At 35.0% G+C, this 15,368-nt stretch overlaps 1 protein-coding gene across 1 annotated transcript in view; it reads right to left on the reverse strand.

Annotated features, from left to right (window-relative positions):
* Nucleotides 1–5,960: 5,960 nt before the first annotated feature.
* ARAP2 (ArfGAP with RhoGAP domain, ankyrin repeat and PH domain 2) overlaps nucleotides 5,961–15,368 on the reverse strand; it is a 141,503-nt gene continuing 132,095 nt past the window's right edge. The window contains exons 32-33 of the mRNA XM_074822309.1: nucleotides 14,876–15,007; nucleotides 5,961–9,460 (exon numbers count right to left, since the gene is read on the reverse strand). Of these exons, the coding sequence (XP_074678410.1) occupies nucleotides 9,107–9,460; nucleotides 14,876–15,007 (486 nt within the window). The 3' untranslated portion in view covers nucleotides 5,961–9,106. The remainder of the gene's footprint in view (nucleotides 9,461–14,875; nucleotides 15,008–15,368) is intronic.

A 15,368-nucleotide genomic window follows, 5' to 3' on the forward strand; every position in this document is an offset into this window, starting at 1 on the left:
TAGTCAATTTATCTTGATAATAATAAAAAAAAAAAAAAAATAGGAGAAAGTAAGTGATTTTTGCAACCAAAGTAGCCTATAAACTTGCCCTCTGTTTAAGATCTAATCATAAATACAGCTGCATAGGTAGTATCCTTTTACTGTGCAATTTCTTTTCACAGTTCATTAATTTTGAAGAGATAACTTGAAAGAAAAAAAAAAGTTTGTCATTTTATGATAGTTTACTGTATGGCCATGAAGATGGGCTATCTCAGTAACGATACATCAGGGATTACAAAGGTGGACATCAGTAGCTAAGAAGCTGAAAACATAAGAATGGGCGGCATACTGTTCTTTTGGAGGCAACAAGGTGTCTGGCCTGCCTTTAATTTTTACTACTTATTTTTCAGCTCTAAACAGCTGAGAACAGGCAAGGTTAAAGAAGAGTCTCATCATAGGTGTTAAGTAAAAACAAGGGAGCATGAGAGTGTTACACTCATTCTGTTAGAACACCTTCTGTTCTGTTCTGTTCTGTTCTGTTCTGTTCTGTTCTGTTAGAACACCATTTGACCACTCTTTATTCAATAAATAACAAAAATATACCTTCAAAGGTAGTGAGGAAGCAGGAACTGGAAAGGGTAAAATAAGGTATGATAGTTCATGTCTATCCATTGCTTTTGCTTAGGGCAGTCAGGAAAAAAATTGAGTGCTCTACTTGTCTATTAAAATGTCTGCTTAAAAAGCCAAAACAAAAGCTTGAAAGGAAAAAATATTAATTTGTAAAACATATTTGAATTTTTTTTTTTATTTGTAATGAAAGATTTACTATGAAAACCAAAGTGATTTAAGTGCATTATCAAAAAAGGTTACTGATCAGTGACAAATGTGTGGTACTACTGACAGCATGCTTTAACAACTTTTTTTCTTTTGTTACATACCTTCAAACATACCGGGTTATGTTTTACCAGAGATCCAATCTGCATGACCTCCACTGCTTGATTAGCCAAAAAAGCTGAGGCATATGAAACCTCTAGTACCTGTGAAGAGGAAGATTCTATTTAATGTAAACGTTCAAAAAGAGTACTCACCCCAATATTCTGTTACAGTTAACTAAAATCTGACTATAAATTTTGTCTATTAAAAGTGTGGCCACTCATTTCAGAATATACCAAGGAAAGAAATTAGGTTACTTCCACGAAAATGTTATTTGGCTATAGATTTCATTAGTCTCCACTAAAAAGTCCAGTGTGACAATAAACTCTAACAAAGATCATTTACAAATAAGATACTTTTTGATACCTCTCAGGAGTGCAACTCTCAGGTACAGGCCAGAGCATATGCTCAAAGGTGGAAAAACACTTTGTTGTTTATAGAGCAGAGTTCTTCACCTTTCTTGTCCTAGTTGTCTATGCTAGGCATGACAGAGAAATTGTAGAACTCTGTAGATCGTTTTAGTCCTGAAAATGAAATTTTCAAAAACTACATCAAAGAAGTAATTAGCCACAATCAGTAAATAATGCATGACCAGATGCATACCAACACGACCTAAGTCTGGACTACAGTGGCCACAAGCTGGAAGGGAATCAGAGAAACTCCTAAATTCCACTTCCTTGAGCTACATTTGATGCCTTTTGATAACAACTGAAAAAAAATTTGGTGAAACCATGGAAAAAACATTCATCTTTGAAGTCCTCAGCAAGACACAGATGCAATTTCTTTCCAATGACTTCTGACCTTGATTTAAGCCATTTGAAATATTTGCTTGATCACCTTAACCCAAGAAAGAACTATTCTAAGGCAAACAGCATTCACCTATTGCAGAACTGATCTGTATTTCAGCATGGGTGTCATCCCTCTGTTTTGTTATATGCCACTCAAAAATAATTTAAACTTACGCAAACATATTAAGGGGAAGGGTTATTTTTTTGTAGGTCTTTTTTTTAAATAGAATTTTCAAGATAAATCTCTGGCTGTACATTTGGAATTCTAAACTAATGCCTTTTTTTGAAACCTAAGGAGTTTGGAGAAAGAGGAGATGGCCACAAGAGACTCAACTGGAGATAAATTAACTGCTAACTGCAGAAACGTCAGATTCCCTGTAACTACTTCGTCATCATTGGCCATAACAAATCAAGGTTGTATTAATCAAGTAAGCAACATATTCATGGCTGTTGAATTTCAATAGCAATATTTTGCCTAATGCTGTCAGGTTGTTTTGACAAATTCCAATAGAAAATGGTAAATATCCTAAATTTGCATTTTTTATTAATTCAGCCATATACTGGAATCTTTTGAATTTTTTTCATGACTGACATTAAAAAAGATGAATAAACATCACAGGATATGTATTTATCCCAGAACTACTGTTCAGAGAGAACTAAAACAATGCTGCTATGATGTAGCTAGTTGTGTAAAAAAGCAAACCTTTATAAAAGGTCTTTTAAAAATATTTTACATTTAGTAACTTCTCTCAGTCAAGATTTAAGTCTTGGAAGATAAGCTTTCTAAATGAAACTCAATTACTAATATTGAAAATTCATAGAAAGTTCAAGTTAGTGAGAACTTTTCTTTAAAAGCTGGGAGGAAAAAACAATGAATCTGAATTTACTTCTATTTCACTATTTAATGAGTAAAAAAGAAACTTTCTTAAGCTAATGGTAGAATTTATTGTTATTTTACAGATATTTCATACTTATTTTTCTGTATACTAGTTCTCAGAACAGATCCTACGCCAACATTTTCAAACCCATCTACCCATCCAAGCTGTACTATAAAAGATCAAAAAGTGACAGAAAGAGAATTAAACCAACAATCTCCAGGATATGGATAAAATGTATTGTTGTTTCACTCAGCAATTTAACCAAGACTCCGAGACATATTCTCCTACATGAAAGTTGTGTAATCTCCCATGAAACCTGGTTTCTGCTGAAAGGAAAGCCTGTAAGGATCCTCATGTGAAAAATGTTCTACCTGTAACAGCCTGGGAAGACCTCAGGATTGTTACATGCAGTTTATGATATTTATCATCCAATGAGCTTAAACAGTTCCAATGTATAAGACGAATGAGTAAACACTGGAAAAAAATAAACCCTGACAACAAACTTAAGTGCTGGACACCAATCAAAGTGTAAACTACTAAGACACAATAAATTAAAGGCTAATGGCTAAAGCCTATTTGAACAAATCATATTTCAATCATGCTATAATTTTAATAGCCATATAAAGCAAAACTAGTCCAATACAAACACTTTATTAGCTTTTAAATGGAACATATTGGAAACGTAGATAGGGGAGAAAATGACGAGTTATAAAACTCATACATACAGCAAACTCAATTTATTCAGACCTATTAGTTCTTAAGCAGTCTGCAGTACTGGACAAACCAATGCTAATTAAATTTTGAACGAAAAGGCTTTACTGTTTATGTAACCAAAGTATAATTTGGAAGAAATTGCATTCTTTATTACCAGGCACAACAGGTATTATAGGATCATTAAGGCACTGAACTAAAATAATTTTAAAAGGCAAACAGAGTACATTGCTTTAGTTTGCTTTCTGATTTGCTGAGAACTACAGACGTAAATATGTAGAAGACCTTCAGGGGCATTTATAGAAATGGGTTACAGAACTTTGTAACACCTATTCGTCAACATCTAAACCTCTATCTGTCTTGGTCAGCTCAGTGAAATCACTTTCTCTATAGGGAAACACTGAGAAGATCTCTACCAGGATTGAAGATAAAGGTTAAGGCAAGCTTCATATAATGGGCTTGACCATAATGCACATATCATCTGCAAACCAAGCCAAAGTCAATACTCAGAGATGTCATGGGATTTAAACAGAAAGCATGCCTAAAGTTTGAGTCACAAATTAGAAAAGCAGAGCCAAAACACATCAAGGCAATGAGCAGAATGGGAGTGCATAGAGAAGATAACCCAAAGATTAAGATGCTCCAGAGTCTATGACACAGAACAGGGTCTAGAACAAAAAGCAGGAAGGGCTCAAGTAAGGTCAGGTAGGCTAAACAAGTACTAAAGCACCCCAAAAACCTGAACTGCAATGCAAGAGTATAGGTATGTAGGAAGATACAATTGCCTACTGCAACTGTGGTATTAACATCCACATCTTTCTCTTCAGTATCACAGGTTGCCATGATTTTCTAGTAAAATACGAGCAGCAAAGTATAACAGGAATACTCTCAAAGAAATTTCAGCAAAGACAGTAACTAGACAGTTAAGCTACAGCAGTGGCAAGAACTAAAATAGTTTTTCCCCTTAACTGAGCTGCAGGTGGATCCCATTTGCAGTGGAGTTGCAAGTAAAGCAGTACCACATGCAAATCTAGTGTGCACCATGAAGAAAACTTTGCAAGGCTTCCTGCCTTTTTTACAGAGAACAAGCTAGCCTCGAAAAACAAGTTTGACAAATACTTCTTTTCTGACAGCACAGAGAATATTTCTGGCGGGTCAGAAGCAGGAATACTGTATAGATAATATTTTTGGCAGGTCAGAAGCAGGAATACTGTATAGACCATATCCAAGCATTCTGAATCTTCCCAGTCAATTTTGCTGCAATAGGCTGTTTTGCAAGTTAGTACATATCTTTTCAAATGATTCAACTTGCAATACTTTCCATCCATCCATCCATCAAGGTAATGTTTCTACCCCACACATACATAGCTCTGAAAGTGCAGATTTGCCTTAAGTAACCCAAATTGAATGTATTTTTTAGAGCATGCTATGCTCACAAGAACTTGAGTCAGTGCTTTTTTTTTTTTTCTTTTTTTAATTCGGTTTCCATTTGGACTCAGGCACAACTGAAGTTGTTCTAATTCGGATGCCAGCAACAGTCTGATAACTGCTCTCTCCCACTGAAACAGCTTGCACTGGAAAACAGGATTTAAAAATCAGAAAGGTGATATGATAGGGTAGACTCATAACAAAGTGTCTCAGCCAATAAGACATGTACCACTTACCTTCAGACTTCAGCAGGCACCACCACCATCCCCAGCAGAAAGCGTAAGTTTTTTCCCAGCCTCCTTAATTTGGAACTTGAGATGTGGAGCTGGTAGTACCCTGGCAGCCCTCATAAGAACACAGACTGTGCCAGCACTGTATCATGGGAGAGAAGAATCATAGCTTTGAGCTAAAATTCCCGTAACTTTTACTCTCTGATAAACCTGTATCTGCAGAGCAGTCCAAAACTACCCCCATATACAACAATGGAAGGCATCCCAGGGGTGCCTCTGGCAGAGAGCTAGTGGCATCCTAGCAACTGGCTGTAGGCACAACAGCCCAGAGCTCTTCACAAAGAAACAAAAATCAACGATATGGCCAAGCCCTCCTCGTTAACTGAAGAAATCTTTAGGGATATCCTTCCCCCACTGGACAGATTCCTGGATAACATTTGCAAAACCTTACAATGCAGAAATTCTGTCTTGAGTCACACAGTCAAGGCAAACTCTGCATGAACGTGCTCTGTAGATCTCAGCTGTTCAAATCGACCCCACACTAAAGCAGTCTCTGTTAGTCAAACTGCTCTTTTGAACTGGTAGCCCAAAATAATATCTTGGATAAAGATCTGTTTCAAAGAAAAATTCCAAAATAGTAGCCAATATTCAGCTCAACTAAAGGAAAAAAAGAAAACAAAGAGATTCCCGCTTGTATTTTTCTTTGAGTTTTGGGTTGCTTCCCTCCCCATCCTAATAAATGTGAAAAAACCCCACACAAACAGCAAACTGGCATTATGTTAAAACAATTAGTATAAACAATGCTTAAATGTCAGCTTTACACCTAGGATGGTTGCAGAAGCCTAACAAGGTAAAGATGAACCTGAGATTTACTGAGATTTTAATCCTAGTCTTCACACCATTATAAAACCATACATAAAATACCTGTGTGTCACTGAACTTAATTTTGCAGATCGTAAAGTAACACTTACCAGGTTATTCAATAACATTCATATGGAAAGACGTACAGAAAATTTTTTTAAAATATTTTTACTGATTTAATTCTTTTTCTGAACAAAATCCATTGCCAATTTTAGAGAAATAGCATTTATTCAAATAATTACATTTTATTCTCTGAAAACTACATCCTTTACCAATCCACAATGTGACACAGGAACAATAAAATATCAGCAGCCATTAAGGTATTTCAACAATACACATTTATTCTGCAGGTTTTAAATCAGCCTGAAATGTGTAGTGCAACAATGATATGTCAGATAATTGGTCCAAAACTTGTGATACCTATTTGAAATAATTAACTGCATATGTAATTTCTACTTTTCCAAATAAATTTTTCTTGGGTTAACTGTGTCACCATTCCGCGTGTCTCTGTGGATGTGCACATAACTGTATGCACATATACACACACACAGTGGAATATTTGTGTATATACACATACAAAACCATATTTAAACATGTTTCTAGTAAACATATTTTCTTCTTTTTTGGGCCTTTTAACAGCAGCCATACAGATACTTTATCTGTGATATGCTTTTGAAACAGAACAAATGTTTCTGTAGTCCTTAGATCTAATAAAAATACACAAAACATCTTCTTTATGGACACACTCACTTCAGTGCACAAAACCCTTCCATTGCTCCATTTATTCCATTAGTGTAGGGCCTTAAATGATGCATGAGGCTTTCAGCAGTGAGGTGAATGTCATTTTTAAGAACCCAATAAAAAGATAAACAATACAGCAACCATAACTCAATAGTGAAAAATATTGCAAATAGAAGTACAACTGTAAACAGTACATTCAGGTCCAGCATCAGACAGAAAGTAATTTCTCCTGATGGCATTAGGCCCCGATTCAAATCAGCATTTAAGAATGTGCCTATTAACATCAAGCACCAACTTTAGTCAATACAATTTCAGTTCAGGCTTATATGCTTTCTTGAGCCAGGGCCTCAATGATTAGTAGAGGCTCCATTACAAATTAAAGGTAGCAAAACAGTCAATAGTGCACTGGGAAAATTAAAATTTACAAACTCATTTCAGTTTTAACAACTGGTCAAATATGGTAAGTGCAAAGTCTGAAAGAAGAAACTTGCCTGTCAGTGCTACATTCCAGAAGAATAAATACAAAACACTATTATTTGAGTTTGATCTCATTTTCCCCATACTTCCTAGCAGAGTTGCCAGTTACACTATTTGAGTAATTTGTTTAATTTCTTCAATCAAATTATTTTTCCAATTAAGCTGCTCAATGCAATCAAGAACAGAAGTGATGTGAGAAATGTTACGGCACCTGTGGCTACCAAAAATAGAAGAGAACTTAAGTAAGCATACTGCTTTTGCATGGGAAGAAATTCAGTAGCAACATAAAGCATCCTCAAGACTATCCATTAATAAAAATCAAATGTCATTGATGCTGATTAATTGAATTTTTCCTCTGAAATTTTAAGGAATTAAGAGACTATTTAGAACAATTTCCAATAAACAAGAAATAGCTTAAAATTCTCTCATCTACCCTAAGAAGTCTGGCCAATTCCAATCAAACTTGAGGATCACTAAAGTCGTCAGTAAGTTCTTAAAAGGCTGGTGAAAATCTGTGGCAAAGTAGTTAATCAGACCACAAAAGGGACAGCAGCAAAATAAAGCAGATTATGTTTTTAATATCTCCCCTGAAGCAAAGGTGTAGTGTGAGCTCATTAGCTCTCTGCTCTGTTGGTCCTGCTCTTAACCAGGTAACATCTGCAACACCTGGAAAAAGCCTCAGCACACCAGTGCCTTTTGCCCATCCAGTTGTTATGGGACAAAGTAAAAACTGGTATATGCCATGAGAGAGGAAGGAAGCAATCCCATGGGCTAAGTGAAGGCGAGATCCACAAAACAGCTGTAGAAAAACAAATCATTTCACCACTCTCATACATTTTGTTCTGAACACAGATTCTGATTTTTAAATTTAAGGAACTTGGGGCTTAAAAAACAAAGTAGCTGCAGGGCAGTGCATCATGTCTTCAGGAACTGCGACCTTCATACTCAGAATGCAGCAAATGAGGCTGTTGTCTCAACCCTGGGACCTCTCCTCACACCGAGAAGAGCCATGTTACACTTGTAGCACAAGCATTTCCTAGTCCCTGCCAACTTGTCCTCATGGTAAAAGGAGGGGTTAATCTTCTTATCCATTTAGTAACTGGCACTTCTTAATTTACCCTTCTGACAGATATGTTTGTGTGTGGACCATTTTTTCTTAAGGAAATTCATTTCTCAGATGAGTATTAAATATTCATCAGATGAGAGCAACTTTGTCAGCACTAAGCAAGCTCTATCCAAACAGTGACAGAAAAGTCTGCCTTTGTCACTCTGAGCTAACCAAGGTCTGTTCATAAAATTACTTCAGCCTGTTGAGCAAAAAGAGATTGTGCTACTCGTCCAATTCATACACCCTTTTAAATTAGATGTTGTTTTGAAGACTTCTTTTTGCCATCCTCAGTATTCTCTCTCATTCTCTTAGATGTCATAATCCGATGGACTCCACTATAGACAGAGTTTAGAGATACAAGAACTAATATTTTGTCTTATCTGCTACATTCCTCTCCTTTTTGATTCTTTCACATGCCGCTCTGTCAGAGGAAAAATCTTCTATGGAAGAAGACACTAATTTTATTCTTAAATTAAAAAAAAAAATACATGCAAAAGTCACTTTTCAAAGCAGATGTTACTCATTTTTATGGTGTTAGATAATTAAAAATATTGCAGGCCAACAGTATGAATTTCAGCGTATATTTTGGCTTCCTTCCAAAATATCTCTCCAGTACTTACAAGATGGTGCAGAATATAAACAGAGCAAAAGTTTTTGATAGTGCTTAGAATTATTATATCAAACAAAATCTACAACAAAAAATAATCGACAAAAATCTGGTGTCATTGCACTGCACAGGAAAACTTACAAATTTCTGGAGTTTTACATAATCAGTTCTCTCAGTTCAATCTTAAATTATGACATGTGGCATATGCATATACAAAATCAACAGCTGCATATAAACAAATTATATTTCTTCTGCACTGTACAAACGACACACATCAAAAAAGACTAATTTTGCCCAGAAAATACACACACATACGTGTGTGTGTGTATATATATATATATATAAAAACCTTCAGACTCAGGAAATCAGCTGGAGGTTTCATCATTAAGTGCTCTGTTCTTCTGCAACACTGTATTTAGTTCCTGAATCACATTTGATGGTAATTTGTTATCCAGCGCCAAAGCAGTCTTGTTTGCTTTGTTCTTATTTTTCTTCAGTGCCTTACGTGATCTTTGGCGTAGGTCAGTCATTCCTGCACCTACATCCTCAACAGAGATCAAGCTCTGATGTGTTTTTGCATGGCTTTTCACTTTCTCCTCCTTCCGTTCCAAACATTGTGACACAATAGATGCTTTTTCTTTCAAGTTTTTTCTTTCTTCCAGAAAGTCATTTTCATGATGCTCACCGAATTTTGGGTTCCCAGATTGCAGTTCTACATTCTGAGCAAACAAGCAAAGAGAAATAAGATCATTCACATTCACACAATATTCAATAATATTTAGATTGCAATTTTTGCTCATTAGTTTCACGTAACAGCTTAAAAGAAAAATCAATTTTACTCAAGAGCTGAGGCAGCACAGTTAATGGTTTCAAATTCCCACAATTTGTGCTATTATCATATAGTAAGCATTTTTAGTGAGCATATTTTCTCAATGAATGATACTTCTGAAAATTACATAAATCTTTCAATTAAATGCACCATGACAATGAAGGCATTCATTTTCATATATTCACAATTTGATTTTTCATTCTACCACAGTAGACTAAATTTTAATGTTTTACAGCAGATCCATATACTCTTAAAAACTCTTAAAAACTCTTCTTAAATTGAACAAATACAACTGAGAATGTTGCAATTTTGATAACTTAATGACTAAGCTACATGAATGTACAAAAGATAATTTTACATGATCACATAAACATTTTCAGCAGCTGTTCAGTACTACCTGATAAATTATAAAGAATGTCTGCTTTTTCAAATTTTGGCTAGCAATTTTAAGTAACATACTTGGAACTGAGATAAAACAACAAACTGATGGCAAGGTAACTGTTCCATATTGGGGGCTGTTTTCAAGTTCTTAAGCTGTAGGAAATGAAAGGTAAATCAAATGCTGCATCTGAATTTGCAACTGGTGCAGCTCATTAGGAGCACATCTGTACAGAGAAAGTGAAGTGCTGAGAACCCGACATCCACACTAACACTATTTCAGGTCTGTTGTCTTTTTTTTTTTTTTTTTTTTTTAATACACTTCCAACTAGCTTTAGCCTTCTCCTACTGGAAGAAGGCTTATCTTTAGGTGCAGTGCATTAGATATGCTCCTGCAGAACATCTTCAACTTCAGTTTCATCTGAAAGCAGTCCAAATTCACATGCTCCAGAACCACTCCACTCCAGCAAAACACCGTAAATGGGAAGATTTGCTCCTAAAGTGCACTCCTGATCCTAACTAGAACACTCATCTATATGTATCTACACTAGCTCCTCTCTAATGTTTGAATATTTTTTCATGTTTACTTTAACATATATAAGGTACCAAGATTCCATGAGACAACTTGCTCATATGCTATGGATAAATAACTCCATAAAAATGCAGCTGAACTGAACAAGTGCCACACAGGAAGACAAAAAGAACCAGTCTCCCTCAGCTTTGAATATCTTCAGGTAGCCAACAAAGATGCCATACATGAAAGAATAACTCCAAGACCTCATTGTCTTCGAGAAAGGCTCTTCCACAAAAGGAATGATCTGCCTACTACCACACCAACTGAGCAGACAGAATACAATAAAACCCTCCACCATTCTTATTTGCCTTATATGTTTTACAGTGACATGTCTTTCTTCAGAAGGACAGCAAACATAAGCCCATTACAAAAAATGAGTGTTGATGCAGCAAATTAGTTGCTGTGTAGGAAGAAAACCAGTAAATATTAAATGAGTTTACATTGAAGAGATTTAAGCTATAAAACAGTCTAAATTTGTGCAGTCTCTTGAAATTTCACCTGAACTAGCATCTGTTCAATAGTAACAGAAACAAACATTTAGATGATATAAATCACAGTTTTTAAAAGAGCAGATAAAGGGGTTATTTATTAAGATAACTTAGCATTAAGGAGGCTGGTGTTTCTATTTTCATTCATCAATAATGAAAATTACTCATTAATCATGAAGCACCTGTGGCTACGATATGAAAAAAAAGAAAAAAATCAATGTACACAAGAGTTCATACTGCTACATGGGTTACCACTGGTGCGTGTTATGCAGCAGATTTTAGCTTGCCTGAAGACTTTTAAATTCTACTGCCATCAGTAACAACTGCTATCAGTTTAGAATCTCTGCTATCACCAAACACAGCAAGAAGAATCCTAATATTTAATGTGTTCAGCTATATTCAGTGAAAAAAAGTTCAAGGCAACTGAGGAACTGTCCCAATGACTCATGAATGTGGGGGTTCTGTTCTGCCAAATATTTGAAAAAGCTGTAATTTTCCGTTTAAAACAATTTCTTTCCATTTAAAATAATGTTCTTGCATGAACAAGAAAACAGTGAGATTATCACCCGCGATTCATGTTCAATTAATAAAATAACAATAAAAGGACTATCTGTGATAATATACACGCAATATGTGAAATATAAATTGTCATGCAGTATCTTTCAGAAAACACAGCAACACATTCCAAGCTATTCACTATTAGTCAGCAAACCAATATATTAATTACTTGTGATATTCAGTCAGGAACAACCATCTTCTATTTACAGAATTTTTACATGATGTTTCAGTCTTGCATCTTTTTAGAAGAAAAATATCAGCTACACTTCTGAAATCAGTATAGTTCTGCTAACATGAGTATAGCAGGAGCCCGTGTTATAATGAAAGTAGGAACAGATCAAATACAGCACTCAAATTTGAAGGCTGCCTACTTCTCTGAAACAATCTTGTATATTAGCATGTAGCCCCTTAACACAGACTACTACTCAACATTTCGAACTTTTAAAGTAGATTCAGTATATTCAAGAATCCTGATTCCCAGACATTTGCATTATAAGAATATTCAACTGATGGAGCCAAATTCTGTGGTTCAAATTAGAGCACCAACAGTTACAGTTTCCCTTATAAATAACATATCACAAAATGATGTGTGAACAAAACTGCCACATCAAATTTCTTAATAATATTATTTCTTAGTATTTGATCCACTGCCCACTGTTAGTCATATGCTATAAATTACACTGCTGGACTCCATACTTTTCTCCCAATAAGTCCTAATGTAAAAAGCAACAATTTCATGTTAGAAACAGCTGTTTGCCTGTAAGTTTCAGCCCCATAATCAAGTAATCGGTGGATAAATTGATAATAATATGCATATCTAACTACATTTTTTCTTTTTTCTGCACATCACCAGCAAAAATATATGGAGCAACTCTATCTGTTTGCATCCTCCATTATCCCCATGACACACTATTCCTTTCAAAAAGCTACACAGGTATAATGTATTATAAGTCAGTATGGTATTTGACCATGGCTTGAAAGAAAGAGAAAGTTTTTCCTCATTTCTCAATCTTCCCATATTTTGAAATAAAATTACAGACTTACTGCAGATATGCAGCAATGTATTTCTATTTCAGTTAAATGATTCTATATGATAAATATGCATATTTTAAATGCACTATCCACGTATGCAACAAGTGGTGCAGAAATAATGGAAATCTTTTGATTCTATTTGTTATTAGAAGGATTCTTAGTTACACAGTGTTTTCAAACTTTCTGTATTATATATTTATCTTATTAGTACAGAATAAAACTACTTCCAATAATGGGAAAAAAGAACACATTAAATACAGCCTTTTTAGCACAGAACATTAATACTAAACTTACTGATTTCTGGGTATCTTTGACTTGTTTGTTGGGTTTTTTTCCCCCACTTATCTTCACACCACAAAGATGTCACTTTTTTCACTGTTTGGAAAATTTTCAGTCTCTTTTTCTGCCTACATGAAGATAACTTTGATGACATTTCTACTAGATGTTTACGCACTGATCTGTAAACAGATGTCCATTTTTCATAAACCAGCATCTTTCAGAAAATGCTTGCTCCTGTTACTACTCTCTAATGCTTTAACATGGAGATATTTTTGCTTGTTGTTGAAGTACTAGAAATCCATGAAAAGACTGAAGGTGCGGTTTCCAAATGGGTATCTATTGCTTTACTGACTACACTGCTGTACAATATTTCTCCTCAATAAACCATATCATACACTTACTTTCCACCACTATTTTACTGTTCATTCTAGTTTTGGCTTTCCATGTAAAAAAAGTGTTAGTTTTCATTTTCCATTATATAATTCTGTGTTAACCTTCCTAAAGTACGCAAATACCCTTTGCATAAAACTTCTCTAGATATAGTCATGGCATAAATAATGAAGACTGTAATCTTTTAACTATAAATGCAGACTTCCCCTAAGCTGCAGCATACAAAACATTAGAATGCTTCCTAATGAAGCACATTATCAACTAAAATAATAAAAAAATAAATAATTTTAGTACTATAAGGTATGAAAGATTTTAAATCATGAAGCTCAAAATCCAATAAACCTTTATGCTAGAATGTCTGAATTTGTAGCCATCTCAAAAAAACGTATGAGAGATCTCAACTCTACCTGCATAAAGGACTGGTAAGAGACATACCTAAGGGTTATGAAGTTTTTTGAATGACAAGACCTAAGTTTAAAAATGCGAACATTAGAAGGAACTTATCAAAGAATTGACAAAATACTTCCTGAGAGAGGGTTAAAATGAAAGGACAAATTAAACAAAATAGAAAAAACATAATCGCATTCACACAGTATTATACTCATTTGGTAAGGCAGAACAGAAATGCCTGAAGAAAGTGTAACGAAAGATGGAGTTGCCTTTTAGATAAAGCATTACTTCCATCTATGTTTTTGGTTTACTATGGAATTGAGTCAGCTTCACCAATCTGTACCTGAACCACTGTCTCTCTAAGTGGTGATAACACATACCATATTACCCACCTCCCTTCAAAACCTTCTAAAACATGCAAGAAATAACACTGTATGCACTGAAAGGACCAAGCTGTTTTATTTCAACACTTATTCTCTGCATTCAGATTAGTTCCCACTATTTTTCCCAAGCAGAACAGTGCCTCCACTACCACTCAGCTGGAAGCAAGGCAAGTAAGTCCTCCCCACAGGCATCAGTATCTCTATGTGGATACCAGAAATTCATCTCAAGCTAATATGGTAATGTTGAGACATAATACTAGTGCATGTAATGCAGTGCACAGCTCAGTCTCTGCAAAGTGTTGTAACTAAACCCTCTTGTTCTTCTTTGAGACTAATAATATTACAACTTAAATGTATCACAGTTCCATCCGAGCTTTTCCGTTACATTCGCAGAGCAGGTAACTAAAACAGTTCAGTTCTTTTAGATTGAAGAAAAGATAGGGTAGAATATGCATGCAGGACAGTTTTCAAGGACCTTATTAGAATAGAACTGCCATAAAGTGCATTGTAATAATGTGCATTATATTTCCAGGTAACAGTCCTATTTACTTCCAATGAACGATCATTGCTCAAAAAAACCCCAAAACACAAATAAAAAGCCACTACTGATTTACTGAACAGACAAAGAGGTGACACAAGTTTAGGTTACAATGATTTTTTTACATTAAATTAACCTAACTGTTCCTTTATTGATAAAACATTGAAAAGGACACTGATAACAAAAGCATCTACATTTTATATTTATCCAGCTCTAGAGAGTTCATTATTACTGGACTATTTAAAAGTACAGCATTGTGGTTAGAAGTTCTACACCAAGTTTAAACCCCACTTACTTCAGTACTCCCTCTGATTTTACAAGTGTTCTTCTCCTGATGAATGGGAATTAGTGGTAAGCCTCCAATCTTTGGACTTTTAGTTATAGACTGTTTTCTTGCTTTTCCAACAGGTGGCCATATATCTGCATGCTGAAGAACAAAATGATTCCGTGTGGATTTTTGGTGTGGAATTTTGTAAAAACACAACATTCTTTTGTATGTAAAACTCTCTTTGAAAAAGCAATCTACTGCACAACACCATATCCTCCTCTTGTGGGAGAAGGGTGAAAACACTATGGTGCTTAAAATTATGTTAACATTTTGTAAGCGCTGCACAATACTGAGTGAAGAGAACCAAAATGTCGCTATACCATTTTCATGTATCAAACATCTTCCCTCCATATTATTATTCCAATTACCTTCTAAGAATAGAAAAAAACAAACAAGACACACACATTGACACGATTCACAATTTCAAAATTCCACAGGATTCTCAACAAAAGTTTCTGAA

The sequence above is a fragment of the Strix aluco genome, chromosome 4 (genome assembly GCF_031877795.1).
Source record: "Strix aluco isolate bStrAlu1 chromosome 4, bStrAlu1.hap1, whole genome shotgun sequence".
NCBI classification, from domain to species: Eukaryota; Metazoa; Chordata; class Aves; order Strigiformes; family Strigidae; genus Strix; species Strix aluco.